The sequence below is a fragment of the Hyperolius riggenbachi genome, chromosome 12, assembly GCF_040937935.1.
Source record: "Hyperolius riggenbachi isolate aHypRig1 chromosome 12, aHypRig1.pri, whole genome shotgun sequence".
Classification (NCBI taxonomy): domain Eukaryota; kingdom Metazoa; phylum Chordata; class Amphibia; order Anura; family Hyperoliidae; genus Hyperolius; species Hyperolius riggenbachi.
Window position 1 is genome coordinate 39,510,629 of NC_090657.1, and position 27,787 is coordinate 39,538,415.

The 27,787-nt window shown below is 46.5% G+C and overlaps 2 protein-coding genes across 2 annotated transcripts in view; both read right to left on the reverse strand.

Annotated features, from left to right (window-relative positions):
- Nucleotides 1-27,787, reverse strand: part of LOC137541109 (tubulin-specific chaperone D-like) — a 1,052,576-nt gene that overhangs the window by 473,403 nt on the left and 551,386 nt on the right. The gene's annotated exons all lie outside the window — the stretch shown is intronic.
- LOC137541593 (tubulin-specific chaperone D-like) overlaps nucleotides 26,963-27,787 on the reverse strand; it is a 79,044-nt gene continuing 78,219 nt past the window's right edge. The window contains exon 4 of the mRNA XM_068262977.1: nucleotides 26,963-27,449. Coding sequence (XP_068119078.1) covers nucleotides 27,414-27,449 — 36 coding nt within the window. The 3' untranslated portion in view covers nucleotides 26,963-27,413. The remainder of the gene's footprint in view (nucleotides 27,450-27,787) is intronic.

The window sequence follows — 27,787 nt, forward strand, 5'->3', positions numbered from 1 at the left end:
GGTTGTAAATATTCTCCACTGATGGGCACAATCAATCCACCCATCGTCAAACCAAAATTTGTATTTTATGGTTGGCTGTGATAAATGGGAAGCAAAAATTGGCTTGTTGATGGTGTTCAGTATATTACAATATTTGACTTCTGATCAGAATTATCTGATCACTTGAATGATTTTTTTGCTAGAAACTGGATCGATAGTGGCAACCTTAAAGGTGGCCTGGCCACTAATGGTCCAGTTTTTAGTGAATAATTGTTCAATCGATCGGGCGATTGTGATCAGACTGGCAAAAATAAATTCACAGTCCACCCATCCAGCTCTTTGTGCTCCGAGGGCAATGACCAGGCAGCCCACCCACCCAGCTCTCTATGCTCCGAGGGCAGTGACCAGGCAGCCCACCCACCCAGCTCTCTATGATCTGAGGGTGGTGACCGGATAGCCCACCCATCCAGCTCTCTATGCTCTAAGGGTGGTGACTGGACAGCCCACCCATCTAGCTCTCTATGATCCGAGGGCGGTTTTCAGACAGCCCACCCATCCAGCTCTTTATGATCCAAGGGCAATGACCGGACAGCCCACCCATCCAGTTGTCTATGCTTCGAGGGCGGTGACCCGACAGCCCACCCATCCAGCTCTCAATGCTCTGAGGTTGGTGACAGGACAACCCACCCATCCAGCTCATTATGCTTCGAGGGCGGTGACCAGATAGCCCACCCATCTAGCTCTTTATTATCCATGGGTAGTCACCAGACAGCCCACCCATCCAGCTCTGTATGCTCCGAGGGTGGTGACTGGACAGCCCACCCATCCAGCTCTCTATGCTCTGATGGTGGTGACTGGACAGCCCACCCATACAGCTCTCTATGCTCTGAGGGTGGTGACTAGACAGCCCACCCATCCAGCTCTCTATGTTCCGAGAGCAGTGACCGGGCAGCCCACCTATCCAGCTCTCTATGATCCGAAGGTGGTGTTCAGACAGCCTATTCATCCAGCTCTCTATGCTCTGAGGGCGTTGACTGGACAGTCTACCTATCTCATTCTCTGTGCTCTGGGAACAGTGACCGGACAGCCCACCCATCCCGTTCTCTATGCTCTGGTGATGGTAGGAGATCATGACGGTGGAATGGGGCGATTTACATGCAGCGGGCTTTGTGGGCAGATAGGGAACCCCATATTGAGTGTTGTTATCTTTGGGGATTTGCAAACACTGGTTTGCAAACTTTGTTTGCCCCACCAAACTGTCATCTATACTTAGCATTTCAATGTCCGCTCCTGTCTTAGTATTCTAGTGTATCCTCTCACTATTACTTTCAGCATTCCGATATCCCCCTCATTGTGCCTCCCATGTAGTGATGAGCAGTAATTTTGCAAAATCGCAATGCAAAATTTCATGTAAATCTGAAATTCTATCTGAAAGTTTACCACAGAATTTGGAATGCCACGGAAATTGTAAGCCAATCGCAGGACTCAGTAGTGTCTGAGTCTTGTGATGGGTCTAAAATTACTGCGGTAATTCAATTTTCACCGAAAAATTCTGCATTCACTGATTGGCCTAATGCTTCTGAGTTCTGTGATTGATCTAACGTTTCCGAGTTGCGGTAATGTGGCATTTGTGCTGAACAGCTGAAATTGCCAGAACAGCCACAATACTGCTGTATTCACATCCTTGGCAAATATGAAGATATATATATACTGATTTTTGATCATTTTTCCAAACATCATCATAGAAGTGAATGGAAATCGATCGGAAAATCAATTGGAAAGTGAGGCCTTGTTCACATCTATATTCAAAATCACTGATGTCAGCAATTTTTGATTTTTTGAAAGTTTTTTACCCACTCGGTGCTTACCTGCGCGCTTTGTTTTTGTATAAAGCGCCTCTGTAAGCGTTTTTGCAGAGCGAATGAAGAGAATGAAGTAAAACAATTAGCATGTATTTTGCACTTAGCAGTTGAGTAAGGAATTTATATATCCAGTTAACATCCCCGGCGTTCTGATTATGCGCAGCCACACGGCTGCGCATGGTTTATTAAACCTATTTTTTTTTTCAATCATATAGCTAGCCTAGCGCTAGCTACATTATACCCCCCTCCCTTCCGATTCCCACCCACCCTTTCCGATCACCGCCGGCGCCTATGGAGGTAAGTATATTATTTATATTACTTTCATATTCAATCACTTTCTCCCACTGTCACTCACTCTTTTCCACTCTCGTTCCTTCTCAGCCACTCTCATTACTTCTCAGCCACTTTCATCCTTCTAAGCCACTCTCTTTCCTTCTCAGCCACCTTCACTTATGGTCTGTTAAACAAGGTGTCAGGGACGGATCAAGACCAAGTTGCGCCTGGGGCAAGGTCAGGTTTTGGCACCTAAAGGTCAGGTTTTGGCACCTAAACTGCCATTCATTTTACCGCCTTTAAGAATTCAACAAACTGCGCCTGGGGCAAGATGCCCGCTTGCCCCCCCCCCTAGATCCGTCCCTGCAAGGTGTATATGAGAATCTGCAGATAGAGATGTCGCGAATCTCCGATTTTAAGTGGGCTTGAACCACCAATCTTTCAGTTAACAGCCAAACACGCTAACCAATTGTGCCACAGAGACTGTGTAACAAAGACTGTGCACGCAGTTGCTGTTGAATGATTTTATGGGGATGTATGTGTGTCTTTTGGAGGGAGGAAGTAAGTCTGCTCCAAGAAGTTTCAGCATTTAGTGTTGGTGGTATAATGTTGTGGCTAGCAGCCTACAGAGCGGTAGGCCTGGGTTCGATTCCTGGCCAATGTGAGTTGGCTTTTGAAATCCTACAAATCCCTAAGCAAGCTCATTTTTCTCTTGGATATATCACAATGGTACATGCTTGGCTGGCTTCAGCATGTAGCATTGTAGTGTGTTGTGTTGGTGGTATAATGGTTAGGATAGCAGCCTACCGAGCACTAGACCTGGGTTTGATTCCCAGCCAATGTATGTAAGCTGGCTTTTGAAATCCTACAATTCCCTAGGCAAGCTCATTTTTATCTTGGGTATATCTGTAACAAGTCTGAATGGAAGAACGAGGTTTTGACCACAGTTTGCAGTAACAGATACTGGAACCAGAGAATGAGGTGCAAAAAATGATGATTTATTGAAAGTGCACATAAACCAATATAAATGCAATATCATGCAAAGCCATGGGCGTAGCAATAGGGGTTGCAGAGGTTGCGACTGCATCGGGGCCCTTGGGCCAAAGGGGCCCTAAAGGGCCCTCCCTCAACTGCAGTATTAGCTCTCTATTGGTCCTGTGCTCATAATAATCACTTCTATAGATACTTTGAATAGTGGTAATCATTAACAAACTGTTCCCCCATCCCCTTCTTGCACCTCTGACACTGTAGTTGCCATTGGCAGGTTTGGTGCACTGTATCAATTGTTATGTATAGAATGCTTGGAGGCCCCATTGTAAAACTTGCATTGGGGCCCACAGCTCCTTAGCTACGCCACTGTGCAAAGCCATGCACAGCACGCAATATACACAATAACCCATGAGAGCAGTGATAAGAACACACCTGACTAAATATTTACACAATATATATATATATACACACATTCACTGTACAACAGGGATCAGGCAGAATAACAGAGTCAGCAGGCTAAAAAGATCAGCAACAGGTAATCAGAGAAACACGGGACCAAAGATAAGCAAAAGCAAGGTCTAGACCAGGCATGGGCAAACTCGGCCCTCCAGCTGTTATGGAACTACAAGTCCCACAATGCATTTGCCTTTATGAGTCATGACCAGGGCCGTTTTTTGGGGCGTGCGGTACGTGCAACTGCACGGGGCGCAGTGCAGCAGGAGGGAGAAGGGGGGCGCTGGCAGAAGTACTATACCGACAGATAGCAAGACGGTGACACGCAGAAGAAGACCAGCGTGATCATCACCTCTCTGCACTCTTCCTGCTGTGTCAAGTGAGAGGAGAGGAACATCCAGGCCAGGGTAAAGATTATAGCCCTGGCTGTTTAGCTCATGCATAGTGCCGCTGCAGAGCCGTGTCTTCCGCTCTGGACGTTCTTTCAATATTTAAATGATTGGATGATTTATTTTAGCCACATGTGAGTGTAGAACGCTGTGTGTGTGTGTATAGTGCAGGATTCCTTCCCCCCCCCCTGCATCAGCAATGTAACTTGATACCTTCCTTCTGCACTAACTTCCTGGGCTCCGGGATAACAGAAGCGTACTGAACTGGAATGTGAACTACTCCGCCAGGTACTTTCTCTTTCCCATATTCCTCTCTGCTTGTATCCCAAATTTTCCCTAGTGCCCCATGCACATGCTTCCCCCTCAGAGCTCACACTCTGCAAGTCAGGTTATCTCTGCCAGTATTTCAGCTCCTGAACTGCTATTTTCACACACTGATGCAGGGTGTGTGTGTGTGTGTGTGTGTGTGTGTGTGTGTGTGTGTGTGTGTGTGTGTGTGTGTGTGTTACAGGGCCGTTTGTACGTGTGTGTGTATGGTGTGTGTTACAGGTTTGTACGTGTGTGTGTGTATGTGTGCGCATGGTGTGTGTTACAGGTGTGTGTGTGTGTGTGTGGTGTGTGTGTGTGTATGTGTTACAGGTTTGTACGTGTGTGTGTGTGTGTATGTGTGTGTTACAGGTTTGTACGTGTGTGTGTGTGTGTATGTGTGTGTTACAGGTTTGTACATCTGTAGTGTGTGTGTGTGTGTGTGTGTATGTGTTACAGGTTTGTACGTGTGTGTATGGTGTGTGTTACAGGTTTGTACATCTGTAGTGTGTGTGTGTGTGTGTGTATGTGTTACAGGTTTGTACGTGTGTGTATGGTGTGTGTTACAGGTTTGTACGTGTGTATGGTGTGTGTTACAGGTTTGTACATGTGTGTGTGTATGTGTGTGTTACAGGTTTGTACATCTGTAGTGTGTGTGTGTGTGTTACAGTTTTGTACATCTGTAGTGTGTGTGTGTGTGTGTTACAGTTTTGTACATCTGTAGTGTGTGTGTGTGTGTGTGTGTGTGTGTGTGTGTGTGTGTGTGTGTGTGTGTGTGTGTGTGTGTGTGTGTGTGTGTGTGTGTGTGTGTGTGTGTGTGTGTGTGTGTGTGTGTGTGTGTGTGTGTGTGTGTGTGTGTGTGTGTGTGTGTGTGTGTGTGTTACAGGTTTGTACGTGTGTTTATGGTGTGTGTTACAGGTTTGTACGTGTGTGTGTGTGTGTGTGTGTGTGTATGTGTGCGCATGGTGTGTGTTACAGGCTTGTGAGTGTGTGTGTGTGTGTGTGTTACAGGTTTGTACATCTGTAGAGTGTGTGTGTTACAGGTTTGTACATCTGTAGTGTGTGTGTGTTACAGGTTTGTACATCTGTAGTGTGTGTGTGTTACAGGTTTGTACATCTGTAGTGTGTATGTGTGTGTTTCAGGTTTGTACATCTGTAGTGTGTGTGTGTGTGATGCAGGGTTGTACATCTGTAGTGTGTGTGTGTGTGTGTGTGTGTGATGCAGAGTTGTACATCTGTCGTGTGTGTACGTGTGTGTGCTGTACATCTGCAGTGTGTGTACGTGTGTGTTGAACATCTGCAGTGTGTGTGTGTGTGTGGACTGTGCATCTGCAGCGTGTGTATGGACTGTGCACCTTCTGTGTGTGTTTTAAAGCACACATGTCAAACTCCACCATAAAAATTTAACCTGCAATGGTTTCCCCACTAGTGGAGGTACATTGTGGGTGAAAGTCTAGATCACTGGGGAAGCCAAATGGGAGAAAGAGTGGCAATGCACTAGACACCAGGGGACTGTATAGGGGAGGGAGGACCACTAAACACAAGGGAGCTGTATAGGGGAGTATGGAAGGACCACTAGACACCAGGGGACTGTATAGGGGAGGGAGGACCACTAAACACAAGGGAGCTGTATAGGGGAGGAAGGAATGACCACTAGACACCAGGGAACGGTATAGGGGAGGGGGCCATTAAATGCCAGGGAACTTTTATACTGGGAGGGAGGTGGCCTCTAGACATTTAGGTTGTTTTTTTTTGGGGGGGGGCGTATTTTTGATACTCGCCCTGAGAGCAATTTAACCTAGAAACTGCACTGGTCATGACTGTGGCTGTCAGACTCCTGCAATGCACTGTGGGACTTTTAGTTAACAGATGGAGGGCCAAGTTTGCCCATGCCTGTTCTAGACAGAATAGCAGGTTCAGCAACAGGAAGGCATACACATATTACAGGCCAAGGAATCAGAAACCAGGATGTCCAGCAACTCAGACCTGGGAGAACAATGTTCTGGCAACTAGCAGGAGGAAGAGGCAGACCTTAAATACTCCAGGAAGGAGACAAGCTGCCTGCTGTGCATCAGGGCTGCTCACAGTCCACAGAGCCCTTTGCTGGTGGAGAGCAGAACTCCATGGCTGATATAAGTCCACAAAGTCCCCTGCTGGTGGCATATAGCAAAGTCCAAAGCAGTCCAAATAAACACCACCACCAGCAGGCAGAAACACAGCAGCACATTGTTCCTTACAATATCACAATGGTACATGCTAGGCTGGCTTCAGCATGTAGCATTGTAGTGTGTTGTGTTGGTGGTATAATGGTTAGGATAGCAGCCTACAGAGCGGTAGGCCTGGGTTCAATTCCTTGCCAATGTGAGTTGGCTTTTGACATCCTACAAATCCCTAAGCCAGCTCATATTTCTCTTGGATATATCATAATGGTACATGCTAGGCTGGCTTCAGCATGTAGTGTTGATGGTGGTATAGTGGCGAAGAGAGCTACCTACCAAGCACTCAGACCTGGGTTCAATTCCCGGCCAAGGTATGTAAGCTGGCTTTTGAAATCCTACAATTCCCTGGAAGACAAGACCCTCCCTCCCTCCGAGAGGAGGAAGGAGGGAAGAAGGGGTGAGGGAGTAATAACAATCAGCCAGGAGCAAGCTAATAAGCCTACAAGAGAAAGCTAGTAAGCCTACAAGAGCCTAACTAAGCTTTCCCTAGCAGAGTCTGTCAGCAGCTGTCCCTTAAGTAATTACTGTAGGCAGAAGAGTGAGTAAAACGGCAGGATAACCTTGCCTTTTATAAGGGGGGGGAGTGGCTCCAGGACTGAGTGTAGTCTGATTGGCGACAATGTGCCTGCTGACTGTGATGTAGAGGGTCAAAGTTGTGTTCAATAGAGCATTATGGGAGCGAATCAAACCTCCACAAAAGTTCACCTTTGCCGCGAACGCGAACCACCCAAAGTTCACCTAGAACCGTTCACGGGCGAACCGTTCGGGCCATCTCTGTCTGCAGATACCATAGACTATGAATGCATTTTGCAGGAATGGATCTTTTGCAAGAACAGATCTATTGCAGATAATGATCTTTTGAATGTGTACAGCATCTTTGTGTAGAGCATCCTGCAAAGATGTTTATCTGATGGGGAGTTCAGCACAATAGAATAGACTGTGTAGAGTATGGTTCTCATACTACATGGAAGGGGATAAAATTGGTCTGATATCTTTCATTTATCTTTCAAGTGTGTATGTAGCCTTAGTCTCAGCCACTCTCATTCCTTCCACTCTCATTCCTTCTCAGCTACTCTCATTCCTTCCACTCTCATCCTCCTCAGCCACCTTCACTTAGTCTCAGCCATTCTCACTCTGTCTCAGCCACTCATTTATTACAAAAAAAAAATAGGGAATGTGGGAGGTAAGGAGTTAATTTATAATGTAAAACTATGTAAATGTATTTGAAAAATGCTTTTGGGTGTAGCTTTACTATTTGGCCACAAAATGGTCACAGTCAATTTTTGTGAATGCGTCCTGTAAGCATCTGAAGTACGCTTACAGGAAGTACAATGGGGCTGGGAAACTTTTTTTTTTCACAATGATCGCGCTACTTCTCATAGAAGCAGCCGATCATTGCTGGGGGGCTTAGATCAATGAACGGGAACTGTTGTTCCCGTTCATTGATCTCCGGGCGAGCGGCATGCACGAGCGCGGGAGCACGGACAGCGGCGGGGGTGCATGTATCTACGCTCCTGGTGGGGAAAGGATGTCAAAAGGAGTGTAGATACACGCACCTGTGGTGGTAAAGTGGCTAATATCCAAATTAAGTAGTGGATTATTGGTAATTCTTTCCAATATTTCACCAGCAGCTTTCTCTGGCCTTCAAATTACTACAGCACTCTTTTTTAATGTATGCAAAAAAAAAAAATCCATTGTGTAGATATGACACCCCCCTCCCTCCCGTGTTTTCCCTCCCGTGTTTTCCCTTGTTGCTATTCTCCAGTCAAGTCTGCCATTAGTTTCAGAAGAAAAAGAACACTGACATGTTTGTGATGGGTATATTCCAGTGCTTAACTACTTTGGCCTCCTGGACGTACTAGCTATGCCCAGGAGGCCATGTGCGCTCCCGCGCGCCCCCGCGGCCGATCGCGCGCATGCACGCGCACTCCCGGCCCGCGATTTGCTAGCCAGGCAATCAGTGAATCGGGCTATGGTGCCCAATCACTGATTGCTCTCCCCCCGAGAAAAACCGTCAGCTTTGCACGGAAGCTGAGGTTTTTCTGTTCCTATTTCCCCCGACGTCACTCTAAGCGTCCGTGTTATGCTTAGAGTGACGTCATTGTAAACAAACTCATGGCTGCCATCTTGTACAAAAAAAACATTGATTTGCATCCCACCCTCTCAAAAATACCCACATAAAAAGTTTCAAATTTGAACAGTGGGAGACATGGCAGCGCTTTCAAACTAACCTCATACCTGAATGGTTTAACTGCAATGGTGAGCAGAGCTCCAGAAACTGGACTATATTACACACCCAGCATACACTGCAGGCAAAGAGAGGGAGGGGGAATTAGTGATTAATCTGTACCGGTGGGCAGAGCTCCAGAAACTGGACTATATTACACACCCTGCATCACTATAGACCAAGGGGGGGTGTTAGCTTCAGTGATAATTAGTGCACAAATTATGACCTAATAGACTTCCCCACGGCGGTGACGTACCCCCTTGGGGAAGACCTACCTCTAACCTAGCAATAAAAACATAATTCCTCGTGCTGCTATTCATAAAATGGTATACACATTTCATAAGACAAGCAAAACAGACAAATGATAAGCGCTCAGGGCCCTTTTCCACCAGCGCGTTTGCGCTGGCTGAATCGCAAACACGCAAACCGCTAGCGATTTTACAATCGCTACGGTTTGCTTTTTAACATAGGAATCGCGGTAGGTCATTTCCACTACCGCGATTCGTTTTTTACAGCAACGCGAACGCGCGGTGGAGCGATATTTGCCGCGATTTTGCTATGCAGTGCATAGCATAGCAAAATCGCGGCCGCAAACGTCGGGAAATCGCCGGCTTTGCGATTCAGCAATCGCTAGCGTTCAGCGTGAACGCTAGCGATTGCAAGTGGAAAAGGGCTCTCAAGGATGCACCTGAATTGTAAGCCATCAGCGGCAATGCAGAGCCCCTTAGGGCTGAATACATGCCTCTAATGCAAAACATTACGACATCACCGCAGTGGGGAAGTCTATTAGGTCATAATTTGTGCACTAATTATCACTGAAGCTAACACCCCCTCTTGGTCTATAGTGATGCAGGGTGTGTAATATAGTCCAGTTTCAGAAGCTCTGCCCACCGGTGCAGATTAATCACTAATTCCCCCTCCCTCTCTTTGCTTGCAGTGTATGCTGGGTGTATAATATAGTCCAGTTTCTGGAGCTCTGCTCACCATTGCAGTTAAACCATTCAGGTATGAGGTTAGTTTGAAAGCGCTGCCATGTCTCCCACTGTTCAAATTTGAATGTAAGTATACTAGTGGCTAGCTGCCTTCACTGTTTTAAATTCACTCCCAAATTTTTAGATTAGAATTTAGCACATAATTTTGCATCTGTTTTGCATTAGAGGTATGTATTCAGCCCTAGGGGGCTCTGCATTGCCGCTGATGGCTTACAATTCAGGTGCATCCTTGAGCGCTTATCATTTGTCTGTTTCACATAAAAAGTTTAACCACTTCACCACTGAGGGGTTTTACCCCCTGACCACCAGAGCAATTTTAACCTTTCAGAGCTCCTTCCATTCATTCGTCTATAACTTTATTACTTATCACAATGAAAAGAACTATATCTTTTTTTTTTCACCACCAATTAGGCTTTCTTTAGGTGGGACATTATACCAAGAATTATTTTATTCTAAATGTGTTTTAATGGGAAAATAGGAAAAATGTGGGAAAAAATTCATTATTTTTCAGTTTTCGCCAATTATAGTTTTTAAATAATGCATGCTACTGTAATTAAAACCCATGAAATGTATTTGCCCATTTGTCCCGCTTATAAAACCGTTTAAATTATGTACCTATCACAATGTTTGGCGCCAATATTTTATTTGGAAATAAAGGTGCATTTTTTTCAGTTTTGCGTCCATCCCTAATTACAAGCCCATAGTTTATAAAGTAACAGTGTTGTACCCTCCTGAAATAAATATTTAAACAGTTCAGTCCCTAAGGTAACTATTTATGTATTTTTTTTAATTGTAAATGTTTTAATTTTTTTTTAATTACAAAAAAAAAAAAATGGGGAGTGTGGGAGGTAATGAGTTAATTTTTTGTGTTTAATTAATCTATTTGTATGGGAAAAAATGCTATAGGGTGTAGTTTTACTATTTGGCCACAAGATGGCAACAGTAACTGTTTAATGCGACCTCCAATGGAGGAAGTATTAGTAGGCTGGGAACGGGGTTTTTTCACAATGATCGTGCTGCTTAGCGGAGAAGCAGCGGATCATTGCGGGGCTTAGATCAACAAACGGGAATGGATTTTCCCGTTCATTGATCTCCGGGCGAGCGGCCGGCGGCGTGTTTACCCGCGGGAATGCGTGCTAGAGCGAGCGGGAGTGCGGGCAGTGGCGGGAGCGCGGAAAGTACGGATTTCTCCGTCCCTGGGGGATAAAGGATGGAAAAAGGGACGGAGACATTTGTACGGGTGGGAGTAAATTAGTTAATTATAAGCTTGTAAATAGTGATGGGTGCAAAACAGAAAAAATGCACTTTTATTTCCAAGTAAAATATTGTCACCATACATTGTGATAGGGACATAATTTAAACGGTGTAATAACCGGGAGAAATGGCACATACAATACGAGAGTTTTAATTGTGGAGGCATGTATTATTTTAAAACTATAATGGCCGAAAACTGAGAAATAATGATTTTTTTTCCGTTTTTTTCCTTATTCTTCCTGTTAAAATGCATTTACAGTAAAGTGGCTCTTAGCAAAATGTACCCCCCAAAGAAAGCCTAATTGGTGGCGGAAAAAACGAGACATAGATCAGTTCAGCGGCCTTAGAAATTCAGGAATCCGCCTGAAATCCTGGACCCTGTTGGTGGTGGCGGAGAAGGTAGTCAATCGGCCTGCAGGCAGAGATTCTGTGTGGGGAGCGACTTAGTCTTGGGGCAGGCAGAGATGCTGTGTGTGGGGACTGACTTAGTCTTCGGGCAGGCTTGACCGTGCTTTGCAGACCACGTGGTCAGATGGTCCCTTAACCCAATGCTGTGTGCCAGAGATGACACCACTTGCCTTTCATCATAACGGTACAGTTTGGGTATCGCCTTTTTTGAGAAATAATTGCATATCTTCCACTGCGGTGTGTGGATTTGCTTTTGTTTGCAGCTTTCCCTCAGATGGTCATCCCATTGCAGTTTGTGCTTTGTAATCATGTGCCTTCGTAAGGTCGTTGTCCCTACGCAGGTCTTGGTCTTTCCACGGCTCAATTTTTGGTGGTAGAGAGTACAGATGGCATTGCTCTCATCTGAGGCAGACACACACAAAAAATGTCCACACCACTGAGCCCTGGGGTGATGGCACTTTGGTGGTGGTGGCCGACTGAGTGTTAAGTGGGGTGCCAGAATCAGAGCAATAGGAGGAATGATGTCATGCTTCCATGTGGAAGCATGAGAAAGATGGTGTTTTGTGTTAAATAGTCAACTACATCATGTCAGTATTGGGGGTTGATGGCACGTTCCTTCTTCTGAACACTGTACTTTGGTCACGGGCCGCACGAAATCACGACAGCGCGACCTCAAACAGACCTACCAGGTAGCCTGCCTCTGCCCTTTATTTTGTCCATATTAGGGGGGGGGGGAATGAAGTGAAAGGTATGCACTGACTTGACTAATACAATGTGCAGTCAGTCACACAGGTGCAGTTAACAGGTATGCACAGAGTGGTATATCACACTGCGTGCGCTCACGTAGGTAGGTGGGTACACTTAACTGAACAGGTAGTAGGTATATGCAGGGATGGGTATTACATGTGCACCTGTCACACACAGACAGGTACTGGATAGGCACAGTGACACTGTGTGCGCTCACATAGGTAGGTGGGTGCACTTAACTGAACAGGTAGTAGGTATATGCAGTGATGGGTATAACATGTGCACCTGTCACACACAGACAGGTACAGTGACACTGACTTACAGGGCTGTATATAATGCAAGTGGACTACAAAAAAAAATTACAAGAACAAGATTAGCTCTTAAAAGAGCTGTTGAGGGGTGTTTTTTTAAGCAATAACAATCAGCCAGGATGGGGGTGGGGCTCCAGGAGGGAGTGTAGCCTAATTGGCTACAATGTGCCTGCTGACTGTGATGTAGAGGGTCAAAGTTGACCCTCATGATGCACTATGGGTGTGAACCGAACTTCTGGAAAAGTTCTCAGTTTGGGCCATCTCTAGTCATCTCCTTGTTGACGTAGATGTAAAGTCATGTTACAAAGGGGAACATTGAGATGGCAAGAAGTAGCCTGAGAGCTCCAACATGCAAATCCAAACAGGAATGAAAACCGATCAGACATTATTTGGTGTACTTTGCTGTTGGTCTGCATATGACCCATTTGTCTCTGGTCCTTCTATTCTCCTCAGTTGTCTCTGTTTCGGGTCTTATATATAGGTCTGTATAAATACATGTATTACTTGAAGGAAACCAGAGGGGAAAATAAACTGATGACATCATATGCCGAATGTAGGAAATGTTTTTGACCTGCAATAATAAGCTGATCAGACAATGCATAGCATTTCAATATATCCCCTCATCAGTGTCAGATGAGTGTGGGATATATTTCAACCAGCAAATGTGAAATATCTGACACTGTTGAGAAAACATGTTGATATGCTGAGTGTGGGAAATATTTTGACCTGCAATAATAAGCTGACCATAAATAAATTATAGGACACTGGTCTGAGGACATTAATATGTTCAGTGTTGGAATTGTTTTAATTCTGTGGGAGAGCTAGCGGGCACTCGGGCAAAACTGAGTTAGCTGGCACTGAACACCCAGTAAACCATGTGCTTAAGACCCAACAAGATGAAAGACCTATACTTTAGGCTCTGTCCAATGTAATGTTCCTTTTTTTGCCACTTGTAGAACCAAGTACGGGGTGTACGCTTTGTGGTGTCCATGCCAACGTTTTTACGTCGGTAAGACCACCAGAATGGTCAAAGAGCGTATCTTGGAGCATGTCCGTCTGCTCCCTAAAAATAAGAGTTGCCCAAGGATTGTTGAATACACATCAACTGTTCATCAAAGCAACCCAGATCTTCTTTCTTTTGCCTGCATTGACTTGTGTAAAACCCCTCGTAGAGGTGGGGATAAGAAAAAACTCTTACTCAGACAAGAAGCGCGTTGGATCCTACGCACTGATGCTATGGGTCCTCTGGGCTTAAACGATTAGGTCGATCTTGCTTGTTTCCTTGATCATTCATTTACTCCTGGTGCTCTTACTTGCTGCCCCCTGGCCGCTTTCTGTTGCCCTTTCATTTCCAACATGGATTTTTTTGTTGTCTCCTTTATTATTATTGTTTTTATCTTCTTTACAATTTATCATTAATAAATGTTTCATAGCAATCAACTTTATGCTTAATGAGGAGATACGCCATGTTGGACTTAGAATTTGGGCTCTCCTTCTTGGGGCCGTCCCCATATACCCCCACTGATATGCTCTCACAATATGTGTATCATCCTCTTGTTTTCACCTCTTGCTTACCTTTTTCACTAACCACTTTGGTGATACACGTTGTTTCTCCTTCTCTTTCCCACCCCATCCAATCTTTCCCTCTTCCCCTTTAAGCTCCCAATCAAACCCTGTTAGTAAGCTGGAATTTTAGCTAATATAGCTTAATCGCATGGAGAATGTCCCCATGCTTTCATCCGGCTTCAGATACACAAATATTCATGTATATCCGTCATCGCGGCGTACCTGGCGTATGTACCTGTGTTTCTTTCCTCTGCCTGTACATTTCAGGCGCAGGATGACAGAGGTTGCCATGGCAACTATTTTGGTGTACTCTGTGAGCGCTTGTCCAAGTAGCTCCATACACAGCAGGATATCCGCACTTTTTCATTAGCCAGCGTTTAACAGCGTCACCTATGACGCGTATACGCGTCTCCGCTGTCATGGCCGTGCTTACCACCAGTCTTCCCCAGGGCGGAGCAATTTTGGGTTTGGGGTTTCCGGAAGGGGTGGGTCTTCATTGGCGTAGCGGAGGCGCGTCATCACGCGCCTCCTTATACACCATACTGCGCATCCCACATTTGTTGCACATCCAGCCTCAGAAGAAGTTTGGCGTTTGCCACACGAAACGGTCGTAAGGCCGTGCACCTTTTGGCACCCACACCTGCTGCCTCTCATCCACACCCAGGCATCTATCAAGACACCATGGTATGACACAATGCACTGATGTATGCTGTTTAACCATATTTTGCAATGCACCCAATCCACTGCTAATTTGTGTCTATGCTACGGTTATTAAACCATAGTGCCAGACCATTCCACATCTCTGTTGTGTACTTGGAATTGTTTTAACCACTTGATGACCCAGCCTTTACCCCCCCCCCCCCCCTGCCCCGCTTAAGGACCAGCGCTGTTTTTTGTGATCTGTGCTGGGTGGGCTCTGCAGCCCCCAGCACAGATCATGTTACATGCAGAGCGATCAGCACACCCCCTTTTTCCCCCCCTATGGGGATGATGTGCAGGGGGGGGGGTCTGATCGCTCCTGCCTGCCTTAGGTTTGCAGGGGGGGCACCTCAAAGCCCCTGTCTGCAGCGAAATTCCCCCCCTCCCTCTCCTACCTGTCCCCCCCGGTGATCGGGGCTGCACAGGACGCTATCCGTCCTGTGCAGCCTGTGACAGGATGTGCTCTGTCACATGGCGGCGATCGCCGGCCGCTGTGCAGCAGTGCCGTACAATGTAAACAAAGGAGACAAATGTCTCCTGCGTTTACATTTAGTCTGCGAGCCGCGATTAGCAGCTCTCAGGCTATTCACGGAGACCCGCTCCGTGATCTAACAGGAAACGGCCGCTCGCGCGAGCGGCCTTTCCTGATTAATTAGGGAGGCACCTGGCGACGCAGATCTGCGTCGCTGGTCCTCCAGCTACCACTTTGCCGCCACACGGTATGAGTGTGCGGTTGGCAAGTGGTTAACCAGCAAATCTCAGCTTAACCCTGTAATATCGGACACTGTTGAGAAGACATTGAAATACTGAGTGTGGGAAAGGATTAGACCAGCAAATAGCTTGTCAGAGCTAAAATAACGGACACTGATGAGAGGACATATTCATATGCTGAGTGTGGGAAATGTTTTGACCTGCAATAATAAGCTGAACAGACATGAAATATCTGACGTTTGTTAGAGGACATATTGAAATGCTGAGTGTGGGAAATGTTTTGACCTGCAAATAATAGCTTGTCAGTGCTGAAATATTTGACACTGGTGAGAAGACATTGATATGCTGAGCGTGGGAAATGTTTTGACCTGCAATAATAAGCTGATCAGACATGAACTATCTGACACTGGTAAGAAGCATACGGATATGCTGATTGGGAAATGTTTTGACCAGGAACTTAGCTTGTAAGAGCTGAAATATCTGACACTCATGAGAGGATGTATTGATATGCTGAGTGTGGGAAATGTTTTAACCTGCAATAATACGCTTGTCAGAGCTGAAATATCACACTGGTGAGAAAACATATTGCTATGCTGAGTATGGGAAATGTTTTACCAGCAAACAGCTTGTCAGAGCTGAAATATCTGACACTGTTGAGAATACATTGATATGCTGAGTGTGGCTAATGTTTTGACTAGCAACATTGAGCTGATTAGACATGAAATATCTAACAATGGCGAGAGGACATATTGATATGCTGAGTATGGGAAAATTTTTGACCTGCGATAATAAGCTCATCAGACAAGAAATCTGACTCTGATGAGGACATATTGATATGCTGAGTGTGTTAAATGTTTTGACCTGCAATAATAAGCTGCTCAGCCATGAAATAGCATATCAATGTCTTTTTACCAGTGTCAGATATTTCATGTCTGATCAGCTGTTTTTTGCAGGTCAAAACATTTCCCACACTCAGCATATCAATGTCTTTTTACCAGTGTCAGATGAGTGTGGGAAATGTTTTGACCTGCAAAAAACAGTTGATCAGACATGAAATATCCAACACTGGTTTGTCAGAGCGCCCTGGGATGCACAATTGACTGTCAAAATGAGGCTTCCCTTGCTGTCCTCTGGTCCCCCATCGCTGAGGGCAGATCCTCTAAAGACTACTAATAAGAACTTGTCGGTAATCTGATGGGGGCCACATCCCTCTTCAAGCATGAGTGTAGCCATACTGTGCCTGTGCCATAAGCCACTCTTGCTATGGCACAGGACAGGCCACATGCAAGAAGAGGAGTGTGGACCTTGATCAGCTGAAGAGTCCATGTATGGCAACAGGGGACCATAGGACAGAGAGGAAAGCTTCATTAAGATCCAGAAGCTTCCCACTTCTTAGAAAAGTATGTTTTTATAATACATTTTTCCAGAGCACCCTGGGGTGTCCGTTTACTGCCAGAGCACCCTGGGGTGTCCGTTTACTGCCAGAGCACCCTGTGATGCAAAGAAGGAGTATTGACTTGGCACCGTCTTGCAGTATATATCAGCTCCTTTATTAAGGGATCTTGCTGGACACAGCAAAGGACAGCAACAATGTGATGTTTCGAGAGGAGCTTCCTCTCTCATGATTGCTAACCCACGAAACATCAGAACAGCAAATCAGCCTTATGTAGTCCCCTTCAATGAACAGGGACCAAAGTGCCTGGGTGTCCGAAGGACAACCAACCACAATTGACTGTCAAAATGATATTACAGCTCCCAAACTATCAGCCTAAACCAGACCTGATGGGGAACTGCAGACAAACAAAAAGCACCAATCACCAAAGGGAAGGTGTGGCATACGGGAAGTTAAAAAAACAAAACATTGCATGACATGCATAAAAAAACAAAAACGTCACAACTGTGCCGGAAAACAAATAAGCAATATACACATGCGTGGGCACATGCGCACAAAACCCGCATTGTTTGTTATCCATCAGTTGTTTATTAAGGATCTTGTGATATGACTGCCCACCACAATTTGGTTGGCCTTCAGGTGTCCAGGCACTCTGGTACCTGTTCATTGAAGGCTGATTTGCTGTTCTGATGTTTAGTGGGCTAGCAAGCTTGAGAAAGAGGAGGCTCTTTTCAAAATGTCACATTGTTGCTGACCTTTTCTGTATCCTACAAGATGCCTCAATAGAAGAGCTGATATTTACTGCAAGACAATGACAGGTCAAGACGCCTTCTTTGCTACATGTTTGGACTTCTATAAGTTTCACGACCAGAGCATGTTGCACTTTATTTGGTAGGGAGCTGCTTACAACTTTGGTCTTCTAAAACACCCTGGTATATCAGAGTACTGCCAAAGCATCCTAAGATTTAAGTTTACTGCCAGAGCACCCTGGTATGCCAGTTTACTGCCAGAACATCCTGAGAACATCTTTCAATTTTTGGGGTTTGGTAACCAATTCTGGGGGGGGGGGGGGCTAGCGTGACCGCACCTGTACCCACGTGTAGCCCCTAAACTAATAACCACACCTGAAATTTGGGGTCACTCAAGGAAATAGCCATTGAGATCTGGCCTCCCAAAGAGGGGGCACGCAGGCACAAAATTCTTTAAAATGTGGGGGCATATCTCCGGCTCAGGGGGTGCCAGTGACCCCGAATTTGGAGTGTAAGAGGGTCAATATGCCTTCTACATACATATCAAATGTCAACAGCCTGGGATGTTCCTAACAGAAAACGCTCCCAAACCAAACTTCCTTTTTTGGGGTGCGGTATCTCTTGTTCTTGGAGGGCTAGCATGACTCCAATTATGCCCACATGTAGCCATGACCCTCTGCTACACATACCTAAAATTTACGGTCTATGGGGCTAAGGGCTCCAGAGATACGGCCTCCCGAAGGAGGGAACCTGGACCAGGAAATGTGCTCCACAGTGTCACCTCTGGCCATGAAGGACTTAGTATCCTCAGATATTCTCTAATTCGGAAGATACTCCATTGACCCCCCCCCCCCCGGTGGCCACAGGTGGTAATGCAGGTAATTAGGGGGGGGGGGGCTAGTGCAATATTGGCATCTAGTGGTCACAATTGGTAAAACAGTTATCCTAGCTTGCAAATATTTATTGTATTTATAAAGTGCCAACATATTATGCAGCGCTGGACATTAGTTCCAGTTACAGACAATATTTAGGGGTGACATGGTGATATACAGCAATACGAAAACACAGGAATACAAGAAAAACAAGGTTACGCAGCACAGTATGGGCTTGATTCACTAAACCGTGATAAGTCATATCAAGGCCATTTTCCGTGCATTTTCTCATTTGTACACAATCACAAATTATCAGGTGCAATCGCAAATTTTCACGCAAAACGTGGTTTGCTTGTGAAAAAAAAAAAAATCACAATTGCCATAATTCGCAATTGCACATGATAATTCGCAATCACGAAAATGCGTGAGAAAACTGCCGTGATAGGACTTATCACGGTTTAGTAAATCAAGCCATATGAGTACAAGGGAATGCTTAGTCAGTCACTGGATGGGAGCATGGGGATTAGGCAAGCAGAGTTCACTCAAATGCATATCATGGATGCACAGTAATGGAGGAGCAAGATCAGGTAGGACACAAAAGGAGGAGGACTCTGCCTGAAAGGCATACAATCTAGAGGGAGAGGTAGGCAGCAGGGGCGTAACCAGGGCTGAGCTCTCGGATTCCGAATTTCGAGTTTGCCATCGGAATTTGGCAGTTCCGAGTAAGCACTCGAAACTCGAAAATTCTGCAATTCCGAGTACCGAATTCGTGTTTACATTGAAGTCAATTGTGCAAAATTCCGTGGTGAATTGTTAAGCCCCCGTACATGCTATCATCACCAAATTTGGCGTGTATATTAAGCAGATGAGTAGGAACACGGTAAAAAAAATTTTTGTGAAAAGAGCTTATAGTTTTTGAAATAAACGATTTTAAAGTTTCATAAGAAAAATGTTTTTTAAACTGTGTAAAATGACACTGCTGCAGAGCAGGTTACTGCATTCCGAGTTCTGTATACATATTGTATACATTTCCTGAAAACAGACAGCGTGGGGTCCCCCCTCCCAAGCCTCCTTAACCCCTTGTCCCCCATGCAGGCTGGGATAGCCAGAATGCGGAGTCCCGGCCACGTGGGGCTTCGCACCCTGAGCTATACCAGCCCGCATGGTCCATGGTATGGGGGGGCTCTGGAGGAGAGGGGCGGCCAACCTCCCCCTCTCCCCCAGAGCCCTTGTCCAATCCATGGACAAGGGGCTCTTCCCCACCTCCGGTGCCCAAGGAGGAGGTGGGTGCCGCCGACGTCCTGGGGGGTTCATGGTGCCATCCGGGGTTCCCCTTTAACAAGAGGACCCCGGAAGCCGCCCCCTCCCCAGGAGAAATGAGTATAGGGGTACACGGTACCCCTTACCCATTTCAGCAGAGTTAAAAAAATAAATAAAAACACGACAACGAAAAAAGTCCTTTATTGTTCTAAATTAACTAGGGATACTTACCTTGGGATAATCTCACGCCAGTAACCTCAGGAGTGGTCCCACGCCAGTATCCTCTTAGGACATCTCACCACCCTCCCACACTGACTAACTCCCATCACTGAATGGTCACAGTCAGCCTCTGCATCTGTATAGCAGAGGCTGAGAACACGAAAATTTTGCCTTCAAAACAAGAAATTTCGGCAAACAGTGATGCAATCAAAATGGCCACTGGGAAAACCCCGATCGCTGGAGGCCACACTAGAGTGGCGAAACCAGTGATTTTTCACATAGATGGTGGGTCCAGGTGACCAGAGCAGGAGGTGCCCTAATCTCCTGGACCCACCCATTCATGTGAAATAACGCGTATTCTGACACTCTGAGGTGGCCTCCGGGGAACGGGGATTCCCCAGCAGCCATTTTGTTTATGACACTGTTTGCCAAAAATTCTTGTTTTAGCAAACAATTTTCGTGTTTCTAGTTTATGCAATACAGATTGCAGAGGCTGTCTACAGCCATTCATCCCCAGGAGTTCTGCAGGATCGGCAGGTGCGCGGGACCTCCTAAGAGAATAGAGGGGGGCACAGCGCAGGAAGGTGGGAAAGTGGGCACAGAGCGGCGGGGAGGGGGGGGAAGCCTCCCCTCCCTCACCTAGGGCCCCCCCTTGCGCACTCCCCCCACCTCCAGAATTCCAGCCAGCCAGTGGAACGGCTTACCGAGAGCGATAGCTCTGTGTGCCGCTGGTCTGGTATTCTGCACTGACACTGTCCAATCACGCTCTCGCAGTACTTCCTGTGAGAGCGTAATTGGACAATGCAATGCAGGAGACCAGACCAGCAGCGGCACACAGAGCTCTTCTCTCGGTAAGTGATTCCCGCTCACTGCCGCTGCTGGCTGCAATTTTGGAGTGGGAGCACGGAAGGTTGACCATAGGTGAGGGAGGGGGGAAGGCTTCCACTTCTCCCCGCCACTCTGTGCCCACTGCCCCCCCTTCCAGCATGGGGGCCCCCTCTAACTGGTGACCTGCCTACCTAAACTGGGGACACCTATAGACCTGGGTATATCTATACTGGGGACACCTATAGACCTGCCTACCTAAACTTGGAAACTTGGCAGCGAGCGGGAATCACTTACCGAGAGAAGAGCTCTGTGTCCCGCTGCTGGTCTGGTCTCCTGCATTGCATTGTCCAATTACGCTCTCACAGGAAGTACTGCGAGAGCGTGATTGGACAGTGTCAGTGCAGAATACCAGACCAGCGGCACACAGAGCTATCGCTCTCGGTAAGCCGTTCTGCTGGCTGGCTGGAATTCTGGAGGTGGGGGGAGGAGTGCGCAAGGGGGGCCCTAGGTGAGGGAGGGGAGGCTTCCCCCCCTCCCCGCCGCTTTGTGCCCACTTTCCCACCTTCCTGCGCTATGCCTCCCTCTATCCTCTTAGGAGGTCCCGCGCACCTGCCGATCCTGCAGAACTCCTGGGGATGAATGGCTGTAGACAGCCTCTGCAATCTGTATTGCATAAACTAGAAACACGAAAATTGTTTGCTAAAACAAGAATTTTCGGCAAACAGTGCCATAAACAAAATGGCTGCTGGGGAATCCCCGTTCCCCGGAGGCCACCTCAGAGTGTCAGAATACGCGTTATTTCACATGAATGGGTGGGTCCAGGGGATTAGGGCACCTTCTGCTCTGGTCACCTGGACCCACCATCTATGTGAAAAATCACTGGTTTCGCCACTCTAGTGTGGCCTCCAGCGATCGGGGATTTCCCAGTGGCCATTTTGATTGCATCACTGTTTGCCGAAATTTCTTGTTTTAAAGGCAAAATTTTCGTGTTCTCAGCCTCTGCTATACAGATGCAGAGGCTGACTGTGACCATTCAGTGGTGGGAGTTAGTCAGTGTGGGAGGGTGGTGAGATGTCATAAGAGGATACTGGCGTGGGACCACTCCTGAGGTTACTGGCGTGAGATTATCCCAAGGTAAGTATCCCTGGTTAATTTAGAACAATAAAGGACTTTTTTCGTTGTCGTGTTTTTATTTCTTTTTTTTTAACTCTGCTGAAATGGGTAAGGGGTACCGTGTACCCCTATACTCATTTCTCCTGGGGAGGGGGCGGCTTCCGGGGTCCGCTTGTTAAAGGGGAACCCTGGATGGCACCATGAACCCCCCAGGACGTCGGCGGCCCCCACCTCCTCCTGGGGCACCGGAGGTGGGGAAGAGCCCCTTGTCCATGGATTGGACAAGGGCTCTGGGGGAGAGGGGGAGGTTGGCCGCCCCTCTCCTCCAGAGCCCCCCCATACCATGGACCATGCGGGCTGGTATAGCTCAGGGTGCGAAGCCCCACGTGGCCGGGACTCCGCATTCTGGCTATCCCAGCCTGCATGGGGGACAAGGGGTTAAGGAGGCTTGGGAGGGGGGACCCCACGCTGTCTGTTTTCAGGAAATGTATACAATATGTATACAGAACTCGGAATGCAGTAACCTGCTCTGCAGCAGTGTCATTTTACACAGTTTAAAAAACATTTTTCTTATGAAACTTTGAAATCGATTTGCTCAAAAACTATAAGCTCTTTTCACAATTTTTTTTTATTTACCATGTTCCTACTCATCTGCTTAACATACATGCCAAATTTGGTGATGATAGCATGTACGTGGGCTTTACAATTAACCGCAGAAGTTAACACTATTTAATTCAATAGAAATGCACTCGGAACACGAAAATTCGGAACACGCAACTCAGTTTTCGCATGCGGTACACGAAATTTCGACGAAATCGGAATTCAGCTGTTCCGATCAGCCCTAGGCATAACAATAGGCCCTGCAGCGCCTGCGCCCGCGGGGGGGCCTGCCCCCCCCCCCCCCCCTGGGGCCCGCTCGGGGCCGTTTTTTGGGGGCTGGAGGGGTGGCAGCATGAGGGGAAAGCCTTGCCCACAGTCGGCGGGGAGAGGGGAAGTTACCCCCTCTCCCTCACCTCGGGGCTCTCCCCTCTGCGCTCCCCTCCAGAGCGAGAAGGCGGCGATGGAACGCAAGGAAGAAGGTATGTATCCTGCCGCCGCTGCTGCTCGCTGCCCACACAGGTTCACTAGCTGGAGGGGAGCGCAGAGGGGAGAGCCCCGAGGTGAGGGAGAGGGGTGAACTTCCCCTCTCCCCGCCGACTGTGGGCAAGGCTTTCCCCTCATGCTGCCACCCCTCCAGCACCCAAAAACCGGCCACGAGCGGGCCCCGGGGGGGGGCACTCTGAAATTCTGCAGGGGGGCCCGGTGGGGCTTAGTTACGCCCCTGGTAGGCAGGGTCGGATTATCCCACAACTCATTCCAATCACCTGATTGGGGCCCCAGCAGAGTCTAAGGGGCCCCATCAGCATGTAATCTGGCCCTGGTATCCTAGCTGCTGGCTCGTAAAAACCAGCAAGGATCATGTGGTCCTGCTGCAGAGGGGAGGGAGGAGGCTGGAGAACAGAGCTGCTTATATTTTTAACTGCTAAGGTTCTTCTCCCCCCTTCAGTTAATAGTTTAGCCCTCAGACGCTGCTGAGCTGTGGCTGTGTGTTGCCAGGCAACAACAGGAAGACGGGTTCTGCTGTAACGGAAGCAGCCCATGCTTCCTGCAGCATTGAATTGCCTGTGACTGCTCTGGCTGTTTTCCCACACTTTATGCCCTCTCCTCCCATCCCAGCAGGAATATAAGCTTCAGCATGAAGAATTAGGAGAGGAGAGCAGGCATTTCCACTGTCTTTTCAAAGGGCCATCTGACACCCTCTCATGCTACCCCTCCCTGCATGAGCCGCCTCTTCTCTGTATCACCAGTCCAAGGCAGCTAGATGGCAGAGATCTCCCACTGCTCCCAGTCAGACATTTGCAAGGCAAAGATGGTAAGAAGGACAACAGGCAGGGGTAGAGAAAGTTGCGACGTTCAGTTTCAGAACACTGAAAATATGATTGGATTATTTCACAAAGCTTTTCTCTTGACCCAAGTTGCAGTCTCTATGTGTTTGTGTGTGTTGTGGTGTGACAGGCAGTGTCTGTGTGTTGTGGTGGGACAGGCAGTGTCTGTGTGTTGTGGTGGGACAGGCAGTGTCTGTGTGTGTTGTGGTGGGACAGGCAGTGTCTGTGTGTTGTAGTTTGTGGTGTGACAGACAGTGTCTGTTGTGGTGGGACAGACAGTGTGTGAGTTGTGGCAGTGTGACACAGGGGCTACAAGGTGGTACAGAGGGGACATGAGGGGAACAGAGTGGCACAAGTGGAACAGAGGGACACAAGAGGTGGCACAGGGTAAACAGAGAGGCACAAGAGTTGGCACAGGGAGAACAGAGGGGACATGGGGACAAGAGATGGCATGGGGTAACAGAGGGGAGCATGAGGTGGCTTGAGGGCGGGGGGCCCAGATCTGCTATTTTGCTTAGGGCCCCATTTGGCCTTAATCCGGCTCTGGCGAGGACAGGGCCGGGCCGAGGCATAGGCTGGAGAGGCTCCAGCCTCAGGGCGCAGTGTAGGAGGGGGCGCACAATTCATTCAGCTGTCATTCCTAATTGTGTATGAAGCAGAAAGAAATAAGAAAAGGGGATAAATAGCAGTGACTGCAAGCCATATAACTAGAGATTAAGGTGTTGGGGAGGTTGTGGGCCCTGTGGCCCTCTTAGTCTAATAGCAATCAGTGTGTGACAGCTGGGGTGGGAGGGATGGAGGGGCGCACTTTGGTGTCTCAGCCTTGGGTGCTGGAGGACCTTGTCCCTGCTCTGGGCGAGGATATATTGCCATGTGAAAAGCAGGCCACTGTGGTGATGCCTAGAATTAGTACAGTGTAGGGATGTCAAGGAGATGCAAATCATTTCCAGTTAATGAAGGACTATGCAAATTTTGTATGCAAATGTATGCAGCTAGAAAGTGGACCAACTGGATTTTACCTCAGCAGGATTTGATTGGTTCATGTTCAAGCTGCATAAATTTACATAATGCTGCACATCGCCTCGAAATTTGGATCTCATTGACCATCCCCAGCACAGTGTTCCTTATTAACCCTTTAGCAGCCCCATCTGAGTTATTTTGTGTACTAAACCTTGGGGCAGGGCTGCTGCAACAGGATATCTATCTATCTATCTATCTATCTATCTATCTATCCCAGCAAAGTGGCAAAGGGAGCACAATATTAACCTAAACTGCACGCAGGTTTGGCTCGTCTCCCACCACCAAGTGGCGCTGTAATGCTGACATCATCCTTTACATCCAGATCATGATATGATGTGATCGGTACCCAAAGGAGGCTTTCAGTGTTACAGCGCCACTCGGTGGTGGAAGAAGAAAGCTGATCCTGTATCCAGATCAGGTAAATAGACAAAAGAGAAATGTTCATGCACCACTGGGAGAAATAGATGTGTGCTGAGTCACTATGAAACAGTAAATTGGAGGGATATGACTGTATATAGCACCACACCATGATATTATAGGAAAGTATAACAATTTTATTCAATAATCACAAAGCACCATAGAAAACATGATTAAAAACATCTAAAAAACAAAAACAGACACCTCATCTCATTGGTACAAGTCAATAATTGGCATACACACAATCTAGGCTATAATAGCATATAATAACACCTGGGTAGCTCAGTAAGAGCAAACACAGGGGTAGAACCCGGGTTCAGACAGCCATAAACTAAAGTGCATATAGGAATAAACAAAAATACCATCAATAGTAGAAATTCAAGCTGTGCAAATAGCATAAAAAGCAACCTGTGGGAAAAGTGCATAAAGTGTTAATATATAGGATCAGCCCAAGTACAACGAGTGGATGCTGAATAATGAGTGATATGATGCTGAGACTAAACAGTGTATGTGACATCAGGGGAAAGAGGCTTACGTGACCCGGGTATGGATTCATCCAAGGAGGTGTCCGGAAATGAAGAGAGGCCCCCGGTAGACTGCTCTACCAGTATCGCGGCAGTCACGCCGCTTTGTCAAGAGTGGGGGGTCCAGCATGTAATCGGCGAACACGCCGTATATTTATGATGCTCACAGTGCGGTCACGTGGGCACCCAGCATGCATCATGTGATCCGCCCATAATCCTAAATCTACTACAGCGAGCATTTATCTCAGTATAATCAGGGTTCTCCACTCAGGGATATGGCTGAATGTGCATTAGTGAGAAGAAAAGTACCCCTTACTCATAGAGCCCAATTGCTATAAAGAACCAATGCAAATGCATATATCAAAAGTATGAATGATCCTTTATTAATTTCACAATCAAGAACGTTAAAATACATAAAATACCCCCATATGTCCCACAGTAGGTGGACCACCAGTCTTTTACATAAATATAAATATGGTACATATATTCCTAACACCTCAGGCACTGATATTAAAGTGCTACGTGCCAGACAATACATAAATACATAAATAATCACCATAAGCTGGCTGTGATTGTGGACTGCAACACACATCAGAAGCAGTATATGTATCTCAGACCACAACCCACAGACCAGTATAACTAACACAGTGCTCATAAAGTGCATGAATCCATCATTTCATCAATCCATATAATTCTGACAATAATAGCACTTTTTGTAATCGTTGCACAATTATATGTGTTGATGAAATGATGGATTCATGCACTTTATGAGCACTGTGTTAGTTATACTGGTCTGTGGGTTGTGGTCTGTGATACATATCCTGCTTCTGATGTGTGTTGCAGTCCACAATCACAGCCAGCTTATGGTGATTATTTATGTATTTATGTATTGTCTGGCACGTAGCACTTTAATTTTCACACTTTGAAATCAGTGCCTGAGGTGTTAGGAATATATGTACCATATTTATATTTATGTAAAAGACTGGTGGTCCACCTACTGTGGGACATACGGGGGTATTTTATGTATTTTAACGTTCTTGATTGTGAAATTAATAAAGGATCATTCATACTTTTGATATATGCATTTGCATTGGTTCTTTATAGCAATTGGGCTCTATGAGTAAGGGGTACTTTTCTTCTCACTAATGCACATCCGCCCATAGTCCGCCATCCAATGCGGAGAGGGGAGAGACTAAAAGGAAGTAAACCACCTTGGAGCACAGGAAGAGTAAGTATATGGAAAGCGCTAAGGAACATTTAACAACACACGCTCCAGCTAACAATAGAAGCTGGAGCGGTGGAACAAAGGATATTCGCGGTGATGGGCAAATTCACTATTATTCAAGCATCCATATATCACCACCCTGTTATGAACAAGAATACCTTTATATAATAACTATACAATTACAAATACAATACCCATATACAGCAAAATGCAATATGATATATATAACAGAAATTGTAATCCATGCATTGTGTGACATTAGGAACAGGAGTCCAAAAATCCAGATAGAGCAAAGTCCATCCATTAAAGGGAAATAGTTCGTATAGTGGAGGTAGATAGGAAGTTATAGTCCACCGACAAAGGTTAACAAAACAGGTCTGATGCGACGTAATAAGCGGACGCAGGAAAAACGGAAGTCCATGAAGAAACCATAACAGAACATAGTATCCAGTCCATTGAAAGTCCATCACATGATACAGCACTCATAATTTGAATGATATACAGGTCAATAGGATAATCTGCAATGAATCAAAAAAATACATTAATAATAATTACAAAAAAACTGAAAAATCTATTTCCTCATTGAGACCCTGAGGGGATTTGGATCCCAGGAAATATATCCACCTAGCTTCCCTCTGTAGGAGCCTAGACACAATATCTCCACCCCTAATAGTAGAGTCAATTCGTTCCAAACCTATTACCTGCAAACCTGCATATGAACTAGAATGTGACTGTAAAAAATGTGCAGCCACTGAAGTCAGTGTTTTTCCCTCATCATAATCCTGCTGGGCCAACCTGATTTTTGAAAGATGTTGTTGTCTACGTATTTTAAGGGCAATCTTGGTATCAGGATGTG